Source organism: Delphinus delphis, chromosome 18, assembly GCF_949987515.2.
Source record: "Delphinus delphis chromosome 18, mDelDel1.2, whole genome shotgun sequence".
Taxonomy (NCBI): Eukaryota; Metazoa; Chordata; class Mammalia; order Artiodactyla; family Delphinidae; genus Delphinus; species Delphinus delphis.
The window spans coordinates 11675999-11702116 of record NC_082700.1 but is presented as its reverse complement, the minus strand read 5'-3'; the positions used below and the strand labels follow the sequence as shown (position 1 = coordinate 11702116).

Genomic DNA, 26118 nt, shown 5'->3' with positions numbered 1-26118 from the left:
GGTTGCCGCTGACAGCTAAGGATGGTTACTTTTACTATCCGTGGAGTAAAGAGCCTTAAGACCGCGTCATCCGAGAGATATTTTGTAAATCCGGGTGCTTTGCAGTGGATTTGAAACTTCTCCGACCATTTTCTGTGATAACCATGGGCTAGACAAAAATCCCCAGTCTGAATCCTTCAAACGGAGGCAAAACTGTGGCTTCTTTGGGGTGAGATGGAGGGGGTGGGGGGGAGTGGAGGTACGTGCCCAGGTCTCGCTTTATTCCGGAGACCACTGAGATAGCTTCTAGTGGGTTAAACGTAAAATGTCACCTGTAGAGAGGTGAAGAGGTTGCAGGAATGCCGAGGACAAAAGCAGTGGCAGAAAATGTCCTACATTTGTACACGCTTTCCAGAAATTTCCTCCACTCTAGAATCCAGAGTGGTGCAGACTGGACATGATCACAAAACCAGAATAAGTAAGGGTCCTAAAGCCGATATCTGCTGATTGTGAGTTTCCATTTCCCGTTCCCCAACCCTGCAGACTAAACTCAATGAGAACACGGAAATCACCAAGAAAGCCCATTTGCCACCTACGGTTTTAATTTTATTTTGAGAAGAAATGTTTAGTCTCAGTTTATGATTAAAGGTCAGGAAAGGAGCACATTTAGGAAGCACACTAGGCTTCCATCACATTTTGTGTTCAGGTTGCCTGAGGGAAAGCCAGGATTTATAACTTTAAAGCATGTAAATTTTAGAGCCCAGCTATAAAAGCCTTTTTATGCCCCTAAGATGTTAAAGGTTATCCACTATATTTATGTGACCTAAGTGTGGCTTATTTAGTGTTATGGCCTTAGATATTTAAAGCATTATTAGGCATTTGTAAAATATTTCAAAACGCATTTTAAGGGGGAAAATGCGTTGTGTTAGTGGCACTAACATAGTTGAAACTACAAAACTGTTCTGTTCAGGCATAATAGACATTGCAGTTTTAACTCAACATCCGGTGAGAAATTTGTCTAAAATCTGCTCATTGATACTGGGGAGGGGTAGCAATCAGTGCTTAGTTCATAAGGAATTTTACGGAGATCTCTATTTCAGGATGTAGTAAAGCTAAGTGTGCAAACAGCAGGCATTTCTCATGCTTGTACAATGTCAAGCGGCCCAGAGTCCCTTACGAACCGCATCTTCCTCCCTACCTAGGAATGTCATTTTTCTGGACACCATGGGTATGCAGTAAACGCTATTGATCAAATTGGCATGAAATGAAAAGTGAAACTTCCTCCTCAGAATCCCCACTGCGGCAGAAAGCATAAATTGCATTTACCTAGGTGGCAGTGGACCCCATACATTTTACGTTTCCTTTTAGTTTATCATTCATCTTAGTAATAATGGTTGATGATGCAATGTCGGCAAGGAGGTGGGAGTCGGGGACTGGCCTCCCTATACAGAAAATGACATATTGACGCTGAATCAGTTCCAGTCTATTAGATGATACTTCTAAACGTCTCTTTTGTGCAACATCTGTGTTCCCTTTTATACCAATAAAAACATACTAATGATTCTTTCAGAAGTGCTGGAGGAAGGCTTCCAGATTCCAGCCACAATAACAGAACGATATAAAGTCGGAAGGACAATAGGAGATGGAAATTTTGCTGTTGTCAAGGAATGTGTAGAAAGGTGAGAAGGATATCATTTGCATTGAGCTTTAAAGGAAGCACTTGGCGTTATGTTTTCCAAGACAGCGTCTTTATTTGCGGTCTGTGGCACATATGGAATAGGTTAGTGTCTCAACTCCAGATGTAAAAAATATTTAAAAGAAAGAAAAGCCCATCTAACAACAGATTTGAAAAATGTAGTGATTCCTGGGGACAATCTATAAATTAAGGACTTTGATTTTTCTTTTTAATGTACTCAGCAAAACTTTGCCAGAGCTTTCAGGTAAGTCCTTTTATTTTGTTCAAACAAACAAACAAAAGGAACTATTGAATAGTTTTTTCGGCACTGTTTTGAGACATTTTGTAAAGGTCAGAACATTCTTATATGGGGTGTATATCTCTAACATATAACTTTCATAAAATTAAATACAGTAACTTCAAAAAACTTCAAAATGTATCTGTTCTGATCCTGACAAAAACAGCATTTAATACATTCAAATGTTTTAAAATGAATGAACTAGGCACTCTTGTGGGCCAAAGGGAAGGACTTGGAGTGAAAGGTTTACCCCTGGGACCTTGATACCTAATCAAGGACAGTAGATGGGGCTACTGGTTGGAGAAGTGACAAGTAATAGTCATAGCCCAGATCAAGACCGCCTCAAACCCTAAGCCCAGCGTGAGATTTGGAGTTCGTTTCTTACGGGGGACCTGGTCAGCCGGCAACTTCCTCTCAGGGCTGCTGAGCAGAGTACTGGAAAGGCGGGGGCTCCCACCTGGTTCCTTCAGGGAGTGTGTCCGCTGGCGCCCTGGGGGCTGGTCTGGGGTGAGCACCTTCCCCACTGCTCTTCTCTGCTCCCCTTTCGCCTACTCCCTGGGAGAGGGCCCTATGCGCTGCCCGAGTTCTCAACACTGTGTGGAAAGAATGCTTTAATCTCCACCTCCACTCAGAGAGGATATCTCAGACTAGAGGCTCTGTCTGCAAGACCCAGAACTTATTTTTCTCCAAGTCCGTTGACTTAGACATGAAGATCCATGCCACATTAGAGCTGGACGTCTGCCCAGGGCCTCAGACACTGTGAGGGCCCTGAGTTTGGCCAGTGACCACTGATTTGCTTCCCTTCACCCTTTGCCCGACTAAGGTAGTGGAGCCCTCCTTAGGCTCCCCTGGAGCAGTGGGTCTCAGACTTTGCCCCACTCAACATAGCAGCTGGGCCAAGTCATTCCTGAGGACGGTGACAGCGACCCCTAGAGCAGCCGCTGTGTGTCGGGGAGGGGCATGAGTGACAGGCAGCTTGAAAATGCCCTTTGCTAATCCTGCTGCCCCGCTTTCCCCTCCCCCTCATTCCCCCACTCCCACCATGAAGTTTGACCATCTGTTGCATGACTGCGAAATATAGAAATTTTCCCGTGACTTTCCTGGGCCTCACACCTCCTCAAACAGGAGCAGCCACTGTTTACTGAGCATAAACTACATACAAGGCCCTTAACCTACGATACTTCATTTAATTATCATAATAATCCCATAGTTATGGGATTATTATATATAATCCCAAACTGTTTCCATCTCATATAAAGAACGCCCAGAGAAGCTAGATGCCCAAGTAAGTTAAGTACTCAGCTAGTAAGTACTTAGCAAGGCAAGGATTCAAGTTCAGCTCCAAAACCCACGCCTTTGGACCACTCTGCACCAGTGCCTCCTGCCTCGGACCAGGGGTCTTCCGTAAGAAAGTGGCTTCGCTGAGCCAAAGTCACACACAACACGCTTGTCCCTGTACAAAGAAGACAGAAGTTAAGTCGGGAAAGCCATCCCCAGAGTAATGGGTGGAAGCGTGTGTGCGTTTATATAATTTTATATTTCATTGATACTTTTACTGATAGCAAGCCCAGCCCTTTTAAACTTAATTTCCTCTGCAGCAGAAAACCCGGTGTCTAGCAGATCCCCGTGCCCTTCCCCCGCGGCGCCTGGTTCCTTGCCAGGGTGCGTCATCTGTTGAGTCTGGAGTGGTGGCCATGTGCTCGTCCTCGGATCACGATAGCATCTCAGTCCCACAGTCCTGGTCTTCCCATGATAGAAATTTATCATTTCTCCATCCTGAATTAATTTCTTTCTTTCTGGTTTGCATTGTGTGCGTTTTGCATGAGTTCACATCTTGGGTCTCATACGAATCGTCAGAGTCTAAACACCAGATTGCCCCCCAAAAGTGTTAGTATTCCGCTCCCGCAGAACAAGGACATATGGCATCTGCCCTCTCTCCCCAGAGGTATCACGAAACAATCTTTTAATATTTTCCAGAGGTCCAGGAAAATAAAAGGGAACCAAGAACGTTTTGAATGGCACACATTGCTTGCGGGGGTACATTCTGTCATATTTTAAAGGAGGAATATGTATTAAAAAGAGCAAGTACGCCTCTCCTCCGTTAATAATATGCTGTCACAGGGAAGGTTTTCATGCAATAATGGATGCAGTAACGTTGCTGCAGAGGCCGTCCCTCCCCTGGTCCCGTGCCAGCACATCCCATCGTAGGGGATGCCAGGTCTGCTTCGATTTCTGCCTATCTCCCCATAGCAGTCTCGAGTGGCCTCAGGAGCCCCGAGGACATGCTAAAGGATGTTGGTGGACTTTTGAAGCTGTCTGGCGGAGCCTTTCGAAGCCCCAAAGAAAACTCAAGAAGCTGAAAAGCACTAAGAAGAGATCCGAGCACGGGTAGGGGGCTCACAATGAGATGCCCTTCATCCCTGGCTTCCTGGCTCTGTGTGGACTAATTACCGTTCAAGCCACGGGTACCGGCAATGCGGTTGTGAGCAGGGACAGTGTCGCAGGTGGCTCCTGGCCCTCCTCCCCACCTGCACTGCTTGCACGTCTTGGCACCGTAGGCATCAGAACTGGATTAAAATTCTAGCTGCTCGTGATTCCCTCTTTCTCTCCTCCACCTGTAAACCCAAAGAACTGCACAACGAAAGCGCTGGCAATGAAGGTAGGCAGGCCCAAACCCACCCTAACGAGCTAAGACTTTAGCGTCAGCAACATGGGTTGCATCCACCTAGACAATCTTCAGAATTTTCAAGAACCGGGTACCTATAGTTGGAAAGCATTTCCTTCTGAAGTGGGATTTGGAGAATGAATCAGCATGAAGAACTTTAAGTATCTCTCAGCTACCTGACAGCGTTCTTTCCTCTTTCCTTCTTAAAGATGCTCTGGCACCTGATAGCCATAGGGCCCAAGTTCAAATTCAAAATAAAACTCTACTCTGAAGATGTTTGACAAGACACTGGGATGCCTCAGTTTTCTGCTTTACAGAGGAGGCTGAGATTTAGCCTTTTTTTTTTTTTTTTCGGTACGCGGGCCTCTCACTGTTGCGGCCTCTCCCGTTGCGGAGCACAGGCTCCGAACGCGCAGGCTCAGTGGCCATGGCTCACGGGCCCAGCCACTCCGCGGCATGTGGGATCTTCCCGGACCGGGGCACGAACCCGTGTCCCCTCCATCGGCAGGCGGACTCTCAACCACTGCGCCACCAGGGAAGCCCTGAGATTTAGCCTTATTATGATTAATTGGTAAACAAAGGGTGCTGTTTACCAACCCCTCTTTCCTGGGGGAGAGGGTCTTTCTGTCACTGTCCTAACTGCCACCAGCCTCTGGAGTTTTCACAACTCCACCAACATGTTTGGAGCCCCTGCTAGTTCAGGCCTATGCTGGGCCATCTCCAGGGCTACAAGGAGAGTCAAGACGGGGCCCCTTTGCTTGAGAACCTGACGCGTAAGCAAAGGACTGCCTTGAAATTCAGTAAATGCCATGTCAGAGGAATGCCTGGGAAGCCACATTTCCTCTTCCACATGATCTTGATAAAAATCTTCAAAACAGAGCAAACAACCAAAAGCCCGTTGGTCCAGAGCGCCCTTTTCATAAACATTCTGCTGCCCTCCAGGGCTGAGGGCAAGGGTGAGAAGAAGACTGCCCCAGGGCTGAGAATCATTCAGTTAAACAAGACAGCTTTCTCCAAACCATTTTTAGTACAAACCTGAAAAAGTAGATTTAGTCCAAGTTTGTAAAATTCAGACATTTCTCCCTAGTAGTTGGAGCTCTAGCCTTGGGTCAAACTTAATAGGAAAGTGACTTTACAAATTGAGTTCCTGTAGACAAGGAGGAAAACAAAGCTTGTTCTGCTGTTGCCGCTTCGGCTGCGGCATTTGAGGTTTGTGTAATTTCGTGAAAGGTCAAGAATATAATTTCAGGAGCATACAAGCAAATGGCCTGGACGTTCCACAGCAACCCAGGTGTCTTCTCTCCTTCTCGACACACTGAACTGTAGACTCCTTGAGGTCAAAGACCAGGTCTCCATCACCTCTGTAGCCACCAAAGAACCATGCTCATGACTGCTTGCTGAATGATTACCTGCGGGCAGTGGTCCTCAGAGTTTAGGGTACGGAGGAAGGCAGGTATTTTATTTGAGGTTTTATTTCTTGCCAAATGTTTTCATTTACCAACTTAAAGCAAGCGGTGAAGTTTTTATTCTTCTGGTGTACATTTAGTCCTAGCACCTGTTTTTAGTCTCATTTTCCAGATTCAGCTACTTTCCTATAAACATGCACTTCTAGTAATTAAGGATTTTATTGTGACTTTATAGTTCTGTCCTCAAGGAATCCAGAAAGAAACCTTTCAGTATTAATTTTGGTGGTCCTCTTCAGGGCTCACTGTCTGGTATAAAATATGGGTAAATCTAATTGAGTGTTTAATCCTATTTTGTAAGGTTCTGGGTAGTCAACCCACAAGGTCCTTTTTCCTAGTAAGCTCTAGGGCCACTGCAACGCAGGTTTGCTTGCATTTTCCCCTCAGCTGTAGGCTTAGCATCTAACCTGATTGTTTGGTGTCCTGGAAGCCAATACACCCTCTTGTTCCCTGGGGATTCTGTTCCTTGTCTATCCGGCTGTAGAGGAGGATTTTCAGCCTTCCCGGGTCCCACACCAGCTCTTTGCTTTGAGTGTAGCAAGGCTGAAGTGTTACTCATTCTAGGGAAACAGGGGATCAATTGGTAGCCATGGAGAGGACAAAGCCAAGAAATTCCTGGATCTTCTGACCAGCACCATCCCACATCCATCCCCTTTGTGGAGGCACTGAGTCCAAGTGTCAGCTTCATTCTAGCTCTCTGTACCTGCCTGGGACTGCTGGCTTTTATCAAAGCTGTCAGACCAAGAGTTCAGATTCCCTGCCATCAAATGAAACATCTTAAACTAGATAGGAAATTGCTCATGTATTCCAGTCTTAGATTTGCTTTGTCATCATTTTTAGTGATTCACGAAAAGCAGAATCCAGAAACACTTCAGCTTTTAGTTTTCCTCGATTAAATATTTTCAAATTTGCAAACAGACCCTTCAGAAGCCTCTTAAGAAAAGTTACTGAAAGGGACCCTGTGCTTCTTCTGTGATGCGAGGATTCCCCTCGTAGATGAGTAATTTCACGTTCTCATTTATCTGTTTGCGCGTACATTTTAAACTTCTAATGGGAAGTATTTTGTTGGCCCTCTAACTGAAGTGCTTTTCCTCCACCCCCATCCCATAGTACACACACAGCCTTGCTGAAGGTCTGGCGTTTATGTGGGGTCGTCTAGCACCCCAAGCCCTGCATTTAGCCAAGGCTGACTCAGCCTTCCTCCATCATGTTCTCTGCCCACACGGGGGCCTGAAGAATCAACAGAGGCATCCTTGGGGCTCTCAGTCCATTTCTTCCTGAGGCTGAGGCAATTCGGGTTGCGCTGGGTACCCTGCACCCGGGCAGGGGAGCCGCCCTGAGGCAGAGGGGTTTAACCTCCTCGCATCCGAACCACAGCGCTCTCTAGTGGAGAAAATCAGCTTCAAAATGATGGTTTCAATCTAGTTTCATTCCTCAGGTACAATTATAACAACTTGGTCAATGTTTACGGTTTTCCGCAGGCTAGGACCCTGAAGGTCCTGGAGGTATAGCGGAAGAAGTATTTTTAGAAGTAAATGACAGGAGTAGTTTCTAAGATGCCCTTGAAACACACTGTTAATATCTGGCCTCATGATGTGTTTGGAGGCTCATCACTTTCTTGCTCTTGCCATAATGTACACCTAGGAAACTCTCCATACTGAAGCTTTTAAAACCCTATTTTAAACTTTTGTTCTTGATCACTTTCACTCCCATTGTATTCATTTGGACCCCTAAAACTGCCCTTTATCTGTAGGTGAAAAGCTAGACTCTCTTGGTTTCCCCAGCAGATACGAAATGGCAGTGCTTGTGAAGTAGTGGTTTCTGACGATTATGAGGTATGCGTCGTGTCCTTTGACGGTGGACCTGTCGTGGTTGGCACTGCAGTGTCTGGGAAATGGTGACACAAATGAGGAAGCTGTTTACAGCTGCAGTGTGACTAAGCCCTCCCTCGACACCCACCGCGGAGGAGGGGCAATGTTGGCAGGGCTGCATGCGAAGCAGAGACCCCAAGAGCTCCAAGTTCTGACCTTAGTGCTGCCGTGAGGCTTTGGCAAAGCGAGTTCATTTTTGTCGTCACCTCCATTTCACTTCTATCAAATGAGACAGCGATGAAAGGCCCAGGAGGTCACGGGATGCTCAGTTAATGGCTGCATCCCTTTCTATATTTCTTGAGCACCTCATCCGCTAGTTCTCCAGTGGAACACACAGGGGTGCAGACAACCCAAGTCTGAAGAGTGTGAACTGCTTCTTGAGAGTTGTCAGTGTGGCCGTGAGAGCCATTCAGAAAACTGTCACAGCTACACTTCACTTCGTGGAGAGAGAACTTCAAGAGAGACTGGGAAGAAGACGGGCAGAAACTCACATCCTGACCACACCACTTCAGAGGGAGGGGCAGAGCACAGCCACCTTGCAGGGGGACTTATGCATGGGACTAGCAATGGCAGCAATTTTATTACAAGTATGACAGTGTTAGCAGCTTGTGAATGTTTCTGTGCTAGCATGTCCGTTGTCCTTACACTTGGTCAGCCCCTTAAAGTTCACTTATTTCTTTTAAAAAAGGAAAAGAGAATTTTTTACAAAATAGTTACATCACAATGCAAGATCAATGCGGTAAGAAATGAATCCTTAACAGGATGGTGCAACAGATCTGAAATTAAGTTGTTTTTATTTTATTTTTTTTAACTTTCTCTTTGCAGGTCAACTGCTAGGGAGTATGCTCTGAAAATTATCAAGAAAAGCAAGTGTCGAGGCAAAGTATGTATAAGGTTTACTCTTATGAAAATACAGTGTTTTGGAGGCAGAACGAAACACAAAGATGAGCTCCCGAATAAACAGAAATTTACGCTAGGAGCTGTGGAGCAGAATGTTGTATATGTATTAGGATATAACTTTATTCTATAAATAGTCCTGGAATAAAAGTTAGTTGGAATGATTGGATGTTATTTCTGTTCTTTCTCTGTGTTTGCCTCTTGGCTTACTTCTTCTATTACTTTTGTGATCTAAGTTTCATTTCATCCTTCTATATGCAGTTATACTTAACATGGTAGGTTCTGACATTACAAACATCTTCTCAGGACCTTCAACATCTCTTGGCAATTCTAGGCTATGTGAATATCAGAATTTAAGACAGACTCCATATATTTTGCCCAAAATACATCTCCCCTGATCTTCAAATAGTATAGTTTTGTTCATTCGAGTCTGCTCCTCATGTATTTTGATGTGTATCTTGATTAAGGTAACTTTTGCCTTGAACAGGAGCACATGATCCAGAACGAGGTGTCTATTTTAAGAAGAGTGAAGCACCCCAATATCGTTCTTCTGATCGAAGAGATGGATGTACCAACTGAGCTGTATCTTGTCATGGAATTAGTCAAGGTGTGTATTTTGGAGAAAGAGATAAACCTGTACAAGGCACCCCACTGTTCCTTACAGTAGAGCGCTCTCCTTTATTTCCTCCCACCAACATCCAGTCTCTTATTTCTGTGCATTGGCATAATGGTTAAGAGTATGAGCACTAGAATTATACTCAAAAGTTCAAGTCCCAACCTTGACCTAAATAGCTCCCTGACCTCAGGCGTACCTCTCTGTACCTCGGTTCTGTCCTATGTAAAATGAGGATAATAATTGCTAGGAATAAAAATGGCTAGGAATGCTATTGTGAGGGTGAGAGGGATGTCTTTCACCAGCTTCTGTGACACAGAAAGTACTAGATGCCAATACAGTTGTGGTTATTGTTGTATTAGAAGTCGTTCACTTTTCCAGGAACTACATCCAGAAGTGTCATTATTATAAGAGCAGGCTTTAAACTTTTAGACACGACCATAATAGAAAAATAGCACCATCTTAATAATAATGTGAAGAGTCTGCCACCTTTCGCTGAAGGTTACAATCTCATCCTGTCACATAAAATTAAGTTGTTATTCTACTCAGTCATAGAATATGGGAATGGCCAAATGTTGACGATGGTTGAGTCTAGGTGAAAGGTAACCCCCTTGTTCCCTCTACTTCCATACTTGAAAATTTCTTAATTAGAAATTAAATTTAAAAATTTAAAAATTGAATGTTTCATTTTCATGAAGTCGTAGTTTTCTCAAGCCTTTTCTATCATGTTACTCTAACTGAAGGCATAAGTAATTTCTACTTTAGTTGTAAAGTGATATAAGTTAGTCACATCATCTTCTCCATCAGCGGTGTGCCAGTGAGCAGCTAGGGCTCCAGGAACCCTGTTTAGAATCGCTCAGCTGAGCTGGTGGTGGGAATCAGCACCCTGGAATATGGGGTTTCCTTTTGTAAAGATTTAAGACCAGGCAAGCATTTAATCAACTAATCTGTTACTGTATAGAAGAGTGTTCGTTCTAGGGCCTGTAAACTTTCATTATTCAGAATTTCTTTGCTTTACTTCTGTTGGCCTTTTTTAACTTGGTGGTTATTTATGTTTATAGGTGAAGCCTGTTCTTTGTCTACTTCAAGTTAAGGTTTGTTTCTCTGAGGGTGAGGGCTTTTTCGTTTGTAGTAACACAGGTTACTGTCACGTTTGAGAGTAAGGGAGAGAAAAATGCTAACCGTTTATTCCAACAAAGAAAGGTCAATTTCATTTATTCAGAAGATTTTCATGTTGGCACTTAATGACCAAATATAGTTTGGTAATTACCAACATTGTCCGTTAACAGCCTTTGTGAATTCTCTCTGGGTGCTGGGACTCCTCAGTTGAGCCACTGTATCGTACCCTTCCATTTAGTCTGACCGAGAACCACCGTGAGGCCAGGTCTGAAAGCATCCCGAGAAGTGAAGGCCAACCCCAGGCTTGACCTGAAAGTCTCCCACGACATCCCCCCTGAGGAATTTCGCTTGGCCTGTGCTTGTCAAACCCTGAGAGGCCAGTAGGATGCCCAGGAGGGCCTGAAGCTGTAGGATAAATGAGGCCTGTGTTCCAGAAAACAGTGAAGTGACAGTTCTTAAGAGTGAAATTCCATAATTACCAAGAACGGGACCTCAGGCTTCTGGCTGCAGACGTAAACACATGCACAGTGCTTGTGTGTTCAGAGGAAGGGAGGCCTGTGGACGGGGTGGCCCTGGGGCCCGTTGCTAAGGGATCATCACGAGTGAGAAAGACAAAGGGAGTAGAGGGGACACTGCAGGAAGCGGCTCTACTGAGGACGGGTATGGAGTGAGGAGGGAGTGTGACCTGTTCGGGTGACCAGGGAAGACATACCCTACCTGGAGCATTAATGTAACTGGTCTAGGTAGAGGCAGGAGATGAGGTTAAGCAAGTTGGAATGAAGGCTGGGGGCAGAGCGGGGAGAGCTGTGGGAAAGGAACGCTGATTTCATGACAAGAGAAAGAAACGTCGAGTGGGAAGGTGACAGTCCGTGCACACAGTGCTTTGCGTAAGGAGCCGGGGGACGGCCTAGAAGGCTGTGTCAGAGGCACGCCTTAAAGGGAGGACTGGTAAGATCTGTGGACTGATTTGCAGAAGGTGAAGAAGAAATGAGTTTACAGGCTGCCTGGAGCCTAGATAACCAGGACGATGGTGGAGGCTTGGCAGGGTGACCCCACACGGCCCTACACAGGGTCCGGCGTGCTGTTCACGCGAACTGCAGTGAAAACCCCACCTCCCGAGGTGGTATGGAAACAGCTGCAAACCCGCACATAGCAGCCTTGCCTTTGCGCGAGACAGAGTGTTGAGAGGGAAAGTGTTCATTTGGAACAAAACGTACGTGCTTAGCTTGGGAACTGCTGCGGCTGAAGGGTCAGTGGGAGACACTCCCCTCCCCCGAGCAGAGATTATACAGAGTCACAGAGGGCCAGGTCAGGATTTGAAAATTGTCAGCCTACAAGCGCTCTATTTTGCATTTGCTATTTAAAAAGAAAAATTAAACCTCTTAGCCCATTAGGTAACAGATGAACACAGTCAGCCACTGGGCTCGGCTCCTTGGGACCTCGTGTGCAAGAAGGATGCACACATTGTCAGTAAATCAGACCCAACTTCGCTGAAAGCATTTCAAATAAATGAATCTAAAATTGGAGCCTAAAATCTTTGTTTCACCAAATAACGATAAATTAGCCAGGAACAATGGAAACAAAAGTTCAGATGAATAATGGTACTAGAAAACTTTCTTTGAAATTTCTCCACCCTCCTCCCTCTCTTTCTCTTTCATCTTTGGAGTGACAGTTTCTGGTCCTTTTCTCTGTTCTTACAAAGAAGCACGTTATTGAAAAAGAAAACACTACGCCCACTCCACGAGACCTAAATCTAGAGAAGAAGAGAAGTGTGTGTGTGTGTGTGTGTGTGTGTGTGTGTGTGTGTGTGTGTGTGCGCGCGCGCGCGCGCGCGCGCGCGCGCGCGTGCGTGTGTGGTGGTAATTTCACAAGGCAGCAGAGCATTTTGTTAAGGGTGCAGTTTGCAGTGTTACCTGTTTCTCATTTTGGGAGATTTGGGATTAAGAGTTTGACCTTCTGCTGGCGGTTGGCATGAGGCAGGTAGCACATGCCACCAGGATTCCCAGGTGTCACAAGGCCTCTGCCCTGGAGACCTGGCTCCGCTTTCTCTCCCTGGCTGGGAGTTTAAAGGCAGAGAATCCTCTCTCTTTCCTTTGAGCTCTGGAGGAAATGTCACTGGCTGTCACAGTGGGGAGAGAAATCACTATAAGGTCTCCGGGCCTTTGAGAGAGAGGTGGCAGGAAAAGCCCTTGGAACCCAGAGACCCTGAACGCATCCTTCACTGCCTTTATAGCGTGTCACGCGCCTCTCCAGGCAGCGCCATTGGACCATCTGTTAATGTGCTTCTCCTCCTGCTGTTCTGTCTCAGGGAGGAGACCTCTTCGATGCCATCACTTCCACTAACAAATACACTGAGCGAGATGCCAGTGGGATGCTGTACAACCTGGCCAGCGCCATCAAATACCTGCACAGCGTCAACATCGTCCACCGTGACATCAAACCAGAGAATCTGCTGGTAAGAGGGATTCCAACTGCAGGATGTCTTGAGTTCCAAGCGTTCATGAGTGAATATGAGCATTTCTCTCTTTTTTTCTTTTCCATTTTCTTAAAATCAAAAATGACTGTAAAGGCTGTTTTCTAGCTGGCCTTCAGTAACTAGCTGGAAACTAGTCTTTTAAGTTGATCTGTCAGGGTTCGTGTACCGTTAGGAGCACTTAATTTATTAGCAAATAAAAACCCGAGGCAAGGGGACAGGAATAGAGCTCAAGAAACCTAGGGCTATGGTTAAGACCATGGGCCGGGCCAGGCCAGTCACGAGGAGTATTTACGCTTACATTATTTATCAACAGCACTTTTGTGTTAGAAAGCTTCTACTTGGGGAAAAAAAAAAGATGGAAGCCTTTTTAGACTTTGTCTTAATCTCCCAATTTACATCCTAATAATCTGATCTCAGAGCTAAGAGAATAAATCATTGTGAGTTTTCAAGACACCAGCCCCTCAGCATAAAATAACCATGATGAAGACAGATTTAAAGATCAGAGATATTTTGTCCTCCCTTTAGGCCCGTTTAGTTTGCTTTTCATGAACTTTGTATCTCTGGGGAAACACTGAGAGTTCTCCATGCAAGGAAAGGAGGATGCTCTCCTAATCCCATTGTTAAGGGGACAGTATTGAAAGAATTCAGGAGACAGAGGCTGGGCATCGGGGAGCTATAACTAGTGAATGTGGGAGTATCATAAATTTTGTTGGCTATTCAGGGTGGAATTTTAATGAAATATATTCAGTTTCTCACCCCCACCTGAGATGCTAGTTCTTCTTTTACTTTCATTATCCAACCCCAAGAGTCATGTATTATGTGACTGTTAGTTTGTCCATCTCTTCAGAAATCTGGGAAATGAGGATTCTCTTTCTAAAGCAGTGTTTCTCCAACGGTGGTCCAAAGACGCCCTGCATCAGAATTACTCCCAGATGCCTGTTAAAAATGTAAATTTCTGAGCTTCCCTGCAGCCCCACCAAATCAGAATCTGGTGACTGGTGACAGGGTGCAGATCTGCAGTGCAGCCAGCTCCCCACGTGAGCTGAATAAACGCTCAAGTTTAACGGCAGATGAACAGCCCAACTCCCACCACCAATAAAGGCTGTTAAGACCTGCTTCTGTGGAGACCACCTGTGCTCACCCCATGCTAAGGGCTTCACTCTTGGTATTTCATTCCATCCTCACAACAGCCATACGGGGTAAGGTCTATTACTGTCCCATTTCACAGGTGAGGAAACGGGGTGCCTAGAAGTCGAAAGACCCCCTCGAGGTAATCACAGCTCTTAAATGGAAGGGCCAAGGTCACAACCTATGTCCTACTCCAAAGCCCAGGCTTTTAACCACTAGACTACATAAAGCCGTGAATTAGGGAGAGAGGTTTTCTATGTGCTTGCTCTGTGCCATGGACTGTGCCAGGGAACAGAGAGGCATATGCCTTCACAGAGGGGCATTCAGGTAGGAAAAGTAGGCATTCAAGAAATAAATACACAAGCAATTAGTTAATTGCAATTAAGTTAGTAATCTTGTAGCTACTGGCTAATGAAGGTGGTTGAGGTCAAATGATGGAGTTCTGACTTCATTGCCCCTCAAATTCCACATCTCCACAGTAGCCTAAACATTCTCTTCTGCATAGTGCCTTGTCTGCACTCATTCTTCCTGTGTCCTGACATATGTAGGATTGTCTCATGGGAACGGACTTACAACTGAGCCTTTGTTTAAAAATTTCTCTAAGCTCCAAAAATTCAGTGATTGAAAATTAAAGTTTCATTTTCCTTCCCACTTTTGCAGTTCAGTTTTGTGTACCCATTGTTCAACCTGCTTTTCACCAGAGCGCTGTTTCTAGAAATGCCATAAATGGTTACACAGCAGTGTGCTTTTACTAAAATGACAATTTGCAGGACACTTTTTAAGTACTGTGCTCATTTGAACATATTTTAGTTTAAATTACCCAAAAAGAAAAAAAGTTCTCTCCCTTTTTCCTTTCTTTTCTAATTTAAGAATGTGAAAAATGTATATATGCACATATATATATATGTGTGTACACATATATAGACAAAAACAAACGCACACACCATTACAGTCATTCATAATGCAGGTTTAAAATATATATATGAAAAACTAAAGTAATTCTGCTTCTCCAGGATAGTAATTTCTTTCTATAGGAGAGTGGTAAGGATTGGTGATGTTTGCAGGGATAAATCTACTATAGGATAAAATAGGTAGAAGAATAGAATAATTTTAACAAAATTAGAATGACATCACTAATTGCACTTGAGACTTCTATTAACGTCATATTCTGTTGACCTTTATGTGGAAATAAGAGAGAATTGTCATGGGAAGCACAAAATCACATACTCAGGATTTATAGTCAGATGGACAAAAGTTCAAAACCAAGGGCTTCCCTCTTCCATTGTCTAGTCTTCTGACCTTGAACAAGATACTTAACTTCTTTGAGCCTCCTTTAAGGGGACTGTATGAAGATAAAGAGATACCATGGGACTATTAGTTCCCTTCTTTTTTATTCCCCTTTTATTTGTAATGAAAATTAAATTATCCCTAAAAATAAAACTGTTTAACAGTACAATGTTACGTTGTAACAATCATTTTTCATCTTTTTTGACATTGCTTTTAAAATGTTACTATCTTCCCAGGCATGGATTTGCCATCTTGTGGCAGAATGTAGAGCTAGAGACTATTTTTGGAAAAATGCTATAATAAATTTAATACAGAGAGTTTCAATCCATTTTCTAACTACCGGGAAACTGAAAGAAATAAAAAAGGCCTTACTGCACACTTTGCATTACTGTTTTATTAAGAGACCTCAAAAAACCCCTAAATTGTTAGACTGCTGATAAATTTTTGCTAATTAAGTGTTTAATGTTTATTATAAGTAGCAAAGAATTATTTATAAATGTAGACATTTCAGCTATAGATTTCATTTTATATAGCATCATTGCATATGCAGAACTTTTAGAATTTTTTATTTTTAATTCTTAGAGAACAATATACAAATATCGTAGCTTGGCCTTAAGGATCTATATTAATCCTATGGATGATTTATTCAAGTCTGAGTATTTGATCAAGTCAAAGCATTTTAATGAGAAAATTTGACTTACAGTGATGTTTCCAGCTACATTTTAGGCAAAAACTGGGAACTGACCCAATACGAATAGCTCTTATACTTTTATTATTGCATTGTGACTAAGGGTTTTTTTCTTAAATGAGTTAATCATGCCAGTGATTTTACGTGATTCTTTCTGCTTTAATCGTCAGGTGATCGTATGGATGAGTGACAGGTGAATGAGAGGGTGGATTAGATAAGAGAGTGAGTGAATGGTGATACTTCACATAATAGAGGACAGACCCACCGTGACAAGCCCTAGTCATTTCTCAATTCATGTATTACGTTGACTTACGTAGGCCACAGACTAAAACTCTCTGAGTAGGGGGAGAGATTACAGTGCTTCCCCAGCTGCACTTATGCATGGAACCATTTTGTGGGTGGGTGGGTGGGTGCGAGTGCCATGATAGTTTATGACAAAAAGGAACCTTTTGCTTTAAAAAAAACCCAACAACCCATAAATTGTCTGAGATCAACTGCTTTCAGTTTACATGAGTCACCACTAGATGGCAAGCTTGTACCCTTGGCAGCAAAAATCATCAGTAGCAGCCTGTTTTTTTTGCAGGGAGCTGGGAGGGTCTTTTTAAAATGTATACGCAGATACCTCCTTCTTAGGAAAATTAAAGTCTTTATGGCAACAAATAACTGACATCACTAGTTTTTATTAGATTCCAGAAATAAACACAGTAATTTTCTTGAGATATAAAAATTTCTGTTCAAGAAACGTTTTGCTTCTAAACTCCTTAATACTGTCTGGGAGAAAGCAGTTTCTCAGGGTTACTGCTTCTCTTGGTCAGAAATTTCCTTTTAGCGACTCTCTGTCGAGGTGTTTGTGCCTGTTCCTCGCTGCCCATCAAAATGGCATGTGCAGCTAATGACCCTCATTTTCATGAAATGGGTCGAATCTAGTAATAAATTATCTTGTTTTCCCCCAAGCGATGACCATAGGTTGTGCTCCAGCTCTTCTTAGTTTCCACTTCAAGCCAACACGGAGCTCACCAGATAATGGATTTCCTTCTGCCTTAATCCCAGGACCCTTAATCCCCAAATAAACCCATTTTCTGATAGGATCACTAACTACACTGGGAGATAAGGCCAGTGCCACAGACGGAGCGCTGGAGGTTGTAAACAGAAACACATTTGAGTAGATTTGTAGTCAGTCCACTGCATGAGGAACTTGAGCCACCAGAGTGTTGATGAACGGATTGGGGACCACCCTGAGGAGGGAGCTGCAGGTCTCACAGGAGTCTGTCACCAGCCCCGCCCTAATCAGCATGCCAGTGGGCCGAGATGAAGATGTATTCTATATATCAAATGACAGACTTGAGATCCAAAACTATCTTTGGCTCCATAAAGGCCCCAAATCAGTAAGATGAAATTTAACAAGAGATCAACATAAATCTCTATAGACTAAGTTGGTTTTGGTATAGTTGTTTTAAGGACCATTGCAGAAAAACAGTGATGGGAAAATTTGGCCCAGCTTAAAGGCTATTCACTGACCATAAGTTCACTGTGAGTCTTAGTGTAACATGACTGCCACAAATACCAACGTGCCCTTAGACTCCTTTCACTGAAAGAGTGTCGCCATCAAGAGAGTCCCTCCCCTGCTTATACCACGTGACACCAGGTGGGAGGGACCCGAACACATCACAGTCAGGGGCCTGGGTTCAGCCCAGAGAAGGGATGGTGAAAGTGGAACGGAGTGGCTCTCATCAAAGGTTGCCAGATGTAAGATGGGAGAACGTTTTTGTGCTGTGTATGTGAGCAGTAAACTCAAGAGAAGACATTAATGACAGATTTGAGGTTGACATAAGGAAAAACTTTCTAACAATGACACCTGTTTGAAAAGTCAATGGCTTTTATTACAGGTCACTTGTAGTCATTGAAACTGTCCAAACAGAAACAGAATGATCGTTTTTCATAGGTGTTTAGAAAAAGAATTCCATCTCTCTGAATTTGGTTAAAAGTTGAGGGAAAATAGAAGAAAAAGAAGACTTTCCCCAAACATGATTTAATAGAATAATATGCCAGTTACTGTACTAAGCATTCGCTGAGGGCTCTTCTCCAAGGATCTGTGATTCCATCGGGGGAAGAAGACAGGAAGTAAAAGTGTAGTGTGTCCCCAGGATAGATCAGCATCTGTCTGCTCTGCTAGCCATTTCTTCTGTCATTTAGGACTTGAGTAGTATCACTCACTTCATTTTTTTTTTAAACATCTTTATTGGAGTATAATTGCTTTACCATGGTGTGTTCATTCACTTCATTTTACAATGACGTGGCCTTACTGGACTAGCAAAGATTAATAATAATGATATACTGGGTTGGCAAATTTATGAGGATACCAATCATCTCATATGAATCAGTGCAAGATTAACTTGATGGAACCTTTCTGAAAGGTAGTTTGATAATATGTAACTAAAGCCTTAAATAATGTGCACCCCGTGACCAAGTAATTCTACTTCTAAAAATGTAACCTAAAGAAAAAGTGTCAGATACGTATACATACATAGGGATGGGCATCTCAGTGTGTTTTGGTATGGAAAGAAAAAAAATATATATATATAGAAACAACTTACGTCAGGGCACTGATTTTTTAAATAATGACATGATATGGAGGCAGGCGCACATCCTGGTTAGAATAATGGACTTGGACATGCCCGAGCTTAAGTTCTGGCTCTGCCACTTATTAGCTGTGTAACATTTGTCAAGTTACGTAACATCTCTGATCCTCAATTTTTTAATCTGCAAAATAGCAGTAATATTACTTAATGGTATTTTTGTGAAGATCAAATGGGATATTGAGCATGAAGTCCTAAACAGGAGGCCTGGCAGGGGCTCAATAAACAGCAGTGGTGGTAGTTTGGGGGATTATTATTATTATGGTGCATCTGTACAGTGGAGTATCCAGCAGCAACTGAAAATCATGATGTAAATATATGCTTATTCACTTGGGCAAACATTCAGGATATATTGTCCAGTGAAAAGAGAAAAACAGGAAAGGGAGAAAAAGAAAGCTCTTGGAAGTTTATACCCCAAAGGTTAACAGTGGCTATTTTTAGGTGTCAAGATTATGGGTGAGTTTAATTCCTTTCTTTCTGTAATTATCTGTCTTTTCTAATTTTCCTACAATGACATATTGGATATTCCTTGTGTGACAAAAATGTAACAGTTTTTAAGAATTGCAGTGACATTGAGTTCCCACAATTTTAACAAAATCCTGGGATGTGCAATTACTACAGAATCCAGAATGTGCATGTTTTGTGCATCTCACTGCAGCTGCATAGAACTCCTTTCTAGATAGTTTCAAGACTGTTTTAAAGGAGGGATGAGAATCAGGTTTCCTGGAGTTTCTATTCACTTCTCCATCTTCCCAGATATCTCTAGGGTAACACTTTGAAAAGCTATTTTATTTTTTCTTCTAATGTTGCCCCGCTTCTGACTTCTGTACAACTTTTATTATTTCATTTAATTTTTTGTTTCATAAAGGTTTTACATGTGGGTATAAAATGAATTTGTTTTTTTTTTTTTTTTGAATTTGGTTCTTTTAAGAGTTAATTTTTTTTCCAGGAAGTTTAATTCAAAGTATGGAGACTATAAAGTGCATTTTGCAAAATAATTCCCTGCATAAATGTTGTTACACTTCACTTCTTAAAGATTAAAGGTTAAATTTAATCCACTGGTTTTAGGAAACATCATAAAGGCCAAATACCTTGGCTAGAAGAAAATCAATGTCTTTTTTAAAAAGATACCATATTTGTTAAAAACTAAATTCACTTTTTTTTCATGGCTTTGTCAATTTCATGCCAGTTTTGTTAAATTCTATCTGGTGAAATAATTTTTAGTACCTCCTGAGCTCCTCTGTGAAAACTATTTCAGTGGTTACTAACGATTCATTAGCGAGCATTTCAACGAGGTTTTCCTTGAATTCATACTATCATTGAGAATTGTGTTCGTTCCAACACATCTGTTATATTAGTCAGCTCTTAGTTCTCTACTATGGGAATCTCAGAAACCATTTGACTGGGTTCACGTTATCTGTGAATTTTCACATTATTTTATGGCCACCGGCTGCATTTTATGACTATATTAAATCTTTTATTTTTTCAAATAACTTTTTCAGATGGTCTCAGTTTCTGATCCAAGGGAAATCAGGCATACGCCCAAACATCTACTGTTCAGCAAGTTACAGCCACTGCGAAACCCCAAATAAACGAAAAAGAAACAAAAATAAAACTCTTCTTTAAAAAAGAAAATTCCTGTGTAAAATACCAGTATGCCAAAAACCTACGTACCTGACCTTTCACTAGATCTATTCTTGGTAGGACATGCCTTCAGCTTTTAATTGGAACCTTTTTCATAATTGTTGCCATTTAACACATTTAGTCTGTCAAATCATGGGATGTCTTTATAGCCATATAATAAACCCTAGAGAACAACTTTTCTGACTGTAGCCATCTGCAGTGATCACAAGAGTAGCTTACAAAATACTGACAGTCTTTATGGTAATAGGATACATATGGCAGCCCACAATTATGTGTAGCTGCATTCAATTAGTGTTGTACAATTACACAGTTTTATTGCTTAGTTAAAACAGTGAAAGCAGTACATACTGGGTAATTTGCACTAATCCCCGTCTCTTTAATAGCCCTCGTTGTTTAAAACGTGGGGGGAGCATCTATAGTATTTAAAGGGCGTGGGATGAACATAAAATTATATCTCATGTTGTGAATACTCTTTGACTGGCAATTAACGTACCCCACCTCACGTGTGGCGCATATGTTATGGCGGCTTTAAAATACAGTCACAGCAAAAAATTTCTTCTTACACCAGAACCCCACTTGCTGGGTCAGCCTGTCCAAGCTTATACTTGCAGCCTGTTAAGGTTCTTTCTGAAAGAAGGTCAGGGTGAGGAGACAAGCTAAGGAAGTCGATTCAGAGAGTGGGAGAAGCCAAGGACTCTGTGTTTTGGTTGCGAATGTGTTAGAAGCTTTTCCGACTCCTAACGTTTAATTAAAAACTTAGTTCAAAGTGAATTTATAGCTGCCATTTGGGAAAATACTTTCTGGAGATGGTTTTGTGAGGATGTGTGTGTGCGTGCACGTGCACGTTTGAAACACATGTATTCAGCAATCTGTGATTTTTAACGAAGTTTTAATTACATTTTTAAATGGCCTCAATCCTGCCCCTCTGTAAATGGCTTGGTAAGAAATAAGAGTGAGTACACTTCAGGCGGCAGCAGGCGCTCTGGGGAGTCCAGTTGTGAGGTGGGCCCATTGCAGCACTTAGGAAAGGCGCTCTCCCAGGGGAGGAGAGGAAACACTACAATATATTCTTCTGTATCCTTCTCCCCAAGTGTTGACAGAGAAAAACCCAAAGCAACCTTGTTTCCTGCCCTGCCTGACGGTAAGTAAGTTAAACAGAATTCCAAATGAGAGGCCTGGGCATTTATTCACCTGCAAAAACATTTTGCTGAAGCATTACAAATGTACTTGGGTCTAGAAATGTTTTCAATTATGTGGATTAGACCTTTGTCTCTTAGCTCTTACTGTCTCTCATAAGCATCACTTTAACCTCTTTATATGTTCATGAAAATTCTACTATATGGTTTTCAAAGCAAAAAAAAAAAAGGGGGATATGTAGAAGTGAGTAAAGAGAGATGAAAAGAACATTAAAATGATAGATTCTACATATTTCATTTAAATGATGCTGGTTTATTTTAAGAGAATTATTACTGTTAAATAATCTTCATTTTCTTTACTTTAGGTAAGTTTTTAGTGCTTTTTTTCTTAGTTATTGAAACTTTGAACTTTATTGCTCAGCTATATTAAATATAACTGGCATATGGCTATATGTACGATGGAATTCCTATTAAAATGTAGATGCTTAAAAAGAAAGCCTTTGGTACATGGAGGAGAATTACGTGGTCATATTCTGAACTAAAATGTGACTTATGACTGCATCTGCCAATATCTGCTTTTGTCCAACTTTGGAATAGAGTTGGGTGATTATGGATAGTATGTTTAGAAAAAAAGCCACAGAATCCCTGTATAAATGGAGCTGTGTAGTTTGAAATCTGCACCACCTCACAAAACACGCACCATGAACGTTTGGACCTAACAGAACATCAAAGCGAGAGGTTATTCTGCATTTTAGAAAGGTTATTGGTAACAAAATGGAATTAGGGAAGTAAACAATTCTGCTCCGTCTGGGAAATAAACTAGATGATCTGCTAGGTATTTCCAGCTCAGATTTCTTTTCATGAAAAACATTCGCGTGTCTTTTGAATGACCTGAATGGCTGACATGCTAAGACTACAGTTTAGGGATTTCTTTTGCCTGAGAGCATTTAGACTGGGGAGGATATTGTGTTTTGTAGCTCTGAGGCCTCAAAGTCCATGATTCAAACTTGTTTATGCTGACCAGGGCTGGTTGGCTGCTTCATTAAACTAGGGAGGACAGTGTCCATCTCAGAGGACAACTGGGCAAAGCCACATCTGTGGGGGACATACAGCTGTCCTTGCCCTGACAACCCAGGTGCAGGTGGCCCTGAAGGCCTCTGGATACCTGCCTGAGGGCAGCCCAGACTTGATCGTGGTTGAGCCCTCAGGGAGAGGACTCCATGTTCTGAACGTGGAGAAAATGTAAACAAATATTTTCTGCCCAGAAATGACACAGTCTCTCCAGAGAGGAGGATCTGACTGCCTTTTTTCTGCCAAAACAGTTAGATCCAAATGATCATTGCTGATACTGCAGCTTAGCTGGCCAAACGTCTGCACTTGAGGCTGCAGAGAACTGAAAAGTGAAATCTGCTTTTTCCAAAGGAAGGCAGACGTGGTGTGTGAACGGTAGCGGTGTTCCTAATGTGTGGAGATGTGCCTTGCTGTGCGTGAGGTTCCAACTGCTGTAGCAAGTACAAATGATCATAGAGCGATAACAGGAGAAAATGCAGGCCTCGACTGGCTGGATGAATTATTTTGATGTACGTGGAAAACTTCGCCATTTCCTTGAGGCGTCTCCTGGCAACTGCCTTTTACTGTGGCTCTCTTTTCTGTATCTCTTGATTCCAGTGGAGGGCTCTGAATTAGAATTCTGAATGCCCTTTGATCTTTTCTTGGAAATAATAGACGTTGTTTGGCATACTTTTTAGAACAGATCCATTGGGTTTGATCGTGGGCTAGAATTAAAGCAGCTTAGGTACTTGCCTATGGTCACATGCATCCTCCTCTTGATTTGTTGGGTGAGAGACTAGAGATTTTTACTGCCTTAATAAGGAAACCTGGACAGAATGCTGACTCTGCACCGGATAAATCTTCCCAAATTGCCACAGGTGAAATGAAATGTTAATATCCCTTTCAATTATTAATAAAAAATGTAAATAGATCTTGTTGGAAAAGTGGGGCACTGAAAATAAGGTATTTTAATAGACGTGTGGATTTTTTGTTCAATTTACTGAAGAGTTGCATTTTTAAAGCTTCTGATATATTAAAATGAAGAGGTAATTATTTTCATAAATTGGAGATTTTACACCAGAAACTTGCTGTATTTCATTGTATTCTGCAAATCAATTTGAATTGTAGCAAACATCGAACACAGATAAGCAAAAGGAAGAAAAATCTCCTATAACCTTACTACCCAGAGACAGACACACCAATATGATGCTCTTCCAGACATTTTTCTTTGTACATATTTGTTTCTTTAATAGACATTTTATAAACACCAGTCTGAAGTCTGTCCTCACTTCCCAAACTTGATTCCTTTCAATAAATGTAAACCCACATCACCATTGTAATGGTCATGTAGCCTCCCATTGTATGAACATACCGTAATTTATTTAACAAATTTCCATTTGCGGGTTCTTCACCATGTTTTCAATTCTGCAGTAATATACAGATGTTCTTGTATGTATATCCTTGCATAATTGCCTGATTTTTTTATTTTATAATAAATACAGGTAAAATATTAATATACCAAAACCTCAATTAAATAGAGTCAGGAGACCAGAAGCGGCGTTCTCACTCCCTGTGATCATAGCAGAGCCCAACAGGAAGAAGAAAGACTCCTCTTTTTTTCCTGGCAAGGACTCAACCCATGAAAAGCCATGGACTCCTTGTTTTCTACAACCCTCCCAACTGCCTTTACCTCTTTGTAAATGCATCTCCCTCCCTTGCCGTGTGGGGACTTGGACATGACTTGCCATGGGTGCAGACCCCGAATTGCAATCCTGTGCTGATCCCAAATAAACCCATCTCTGCTAGAGAAACATCTGGCAGTCTATTTGTTTTAGATCAACATATATTAAATTTAAACCACAGTGCCCTTCATTTCTTTAGGAAAGAACTTTTGAGCTCTTGGTTTTAAGGCAATTTCACTTTTACTTTAGGTGTACGAACACCAAGACGGCAGCAAATCGCTGAAGCTGGGCGACTTTGGACTGGCCACCATTGTAGACGGCCCCCTGTACACCGTGTGTGGCACCCCGACATATGTGGCCCCTGAAATCATTGCAGAGACCGGGTAAACACTTCTTGTGCATTTACTGCAGTACTGTGCTTGCAAAATAGCTAGTTGGCTTCAAGGATAGAAGAAATAGGAGTGTTCTGTCCCATCCAGACAGAACTAGTTATCATATATTTTTCACTTTTTTTTTTTTTTTTTTGACTTGAAAGTGGGAGCCATTTTCTCTGTTTTTCCCATCAAGTTGCCAGTTACTACCATCTTGTTTAAGGCTTCCTTTTGGCCTTTGTTAAAGGTAGAATGGCAGTTATTAACCCCTTAGTAAAAAATGTTTGGACTAACAGAGAAACATAGTAATTAACTATGATGGTAATTAACTAGCTATTGGAGCAAAAAGAAACAGACATCGCTGTGTGCAGTGAGTCCAGTCTACTGTGGTTACTTCTCTCAGCTGTCCTTATTCTCCAGTTCTGGTCCCATTTTGGTCCTCTTGGCAACCCACTGATTATCTGTGGAGTGCAGATACCCTCAGACATCTGAGGGCCCCTGGGAACTGGCTGGTTTCTGAGTGCAGCGGACACAGATGAATGAAAATCTCTAGAATGGGGGGAGATTGTGGGGTGGCCTAATGCTTAACTAAGGACCTACTACTATATGCCAGGCTCCTTTACTTAATTCTTACTCTTCCAGTAGATGATATGATTCCCATTTTGCATCTGAATAAACTCAGTCTCTGATGGTTGACTTAGAAGCTCATGACTAGATAGTAGCTGAGTCCGCATTTGAACTCAGGTCTAGGTGAATAAAAGGCTCTTTCAGTGAAGAGCCCCATTTCTTGCCAAGGATCAGCAGCAGGGTTCTGAAGCACTGTCCTTAAACAGAAGGTTGGGCCACAGCAAGGACAGCCTGACTATTTCTTCCCATTAGTGGCACCAACCCAAACCTCACAATCTAGGTAGTATCTTCCACTGTGACAGGTGGAGATAGTTTTTCTGCTTGTACCATAGACCAGAAAGGCAGAAATATAGAACAGATGAGAGGAGAAATCCCCAGAGTGAGGTGTGAGGTAATGAGCACTTTTTTATTCATCAAATTTGAGTCAATTGCGAGCCCACAATCTATAGCCATGCCTGACCTCCCTCGAGGCAATGCCGTTATCTCTGTTGGGTGCTCTGATGGCCTGCTGCGAAGGGGTGGTGTGGGGTCGAAGGAGGATTTGGTTCAGCTCTTGAAAACCTTGGCTGGAACTCAGCTGTGCCACTAATTGTGAGATCTTGAGCAAAATTATTTACCCTCTGAACCTCGGGTTTCTGTTCTTTAAAATAGGCAGTAATATTCATCCTGTACAAATTACAGAGTTGTTGGGAAAACAGAATCAGATAATGTATGTCAGTGCTTTATAAATTGGAAAATGTCATCTGTGTAATTATTATTTCTAAAATTCAGGAGTGAAATAGTCTCAGGGGTCCATCTCTATCTGAAAACTGA

General features: G+C 42.3%; 1 protein-coding gene across 4 annotated transcripts in view; it reads left to right on the top strand.

Annotated features, from left to right (window-relative positions):
- The window catches only part of DCLK1 (doublecortin like kinase 1), a 325658-nt gene that overhangs the window by 264918 nt on the left and 34622 nt on the right, over nucleotides 1-26118 (top strand). For all 4 annotated transcript variants that reach the window (XM_059996033.1, XM_059996035.1, XM_059996031.1 and 1 more), the window contains exons 8-12: nucleotides 1550-1658; nucleotides 8777-8834; nucleotides 9336-9455; nucleotides 12889-13035; nucleotides 24557-24690. In XM_059996033.1, coding sequence (XP_059852016.1) covers nucleotides 1550-1658; nucleotides 8777-8834; nucleotides 9336-9455; nucleotides 12889-13035; nucleotides 24557-24690 — 568 coding nt within the window. The remainder of the gene's footprint in view (nucleotides 1-1549; nucleotides 1659-8776; nucleotides 8835-9335; nucleotides 9456-12888; nucleotides 13036-24556; nucleotides 24691-26118) is intronic.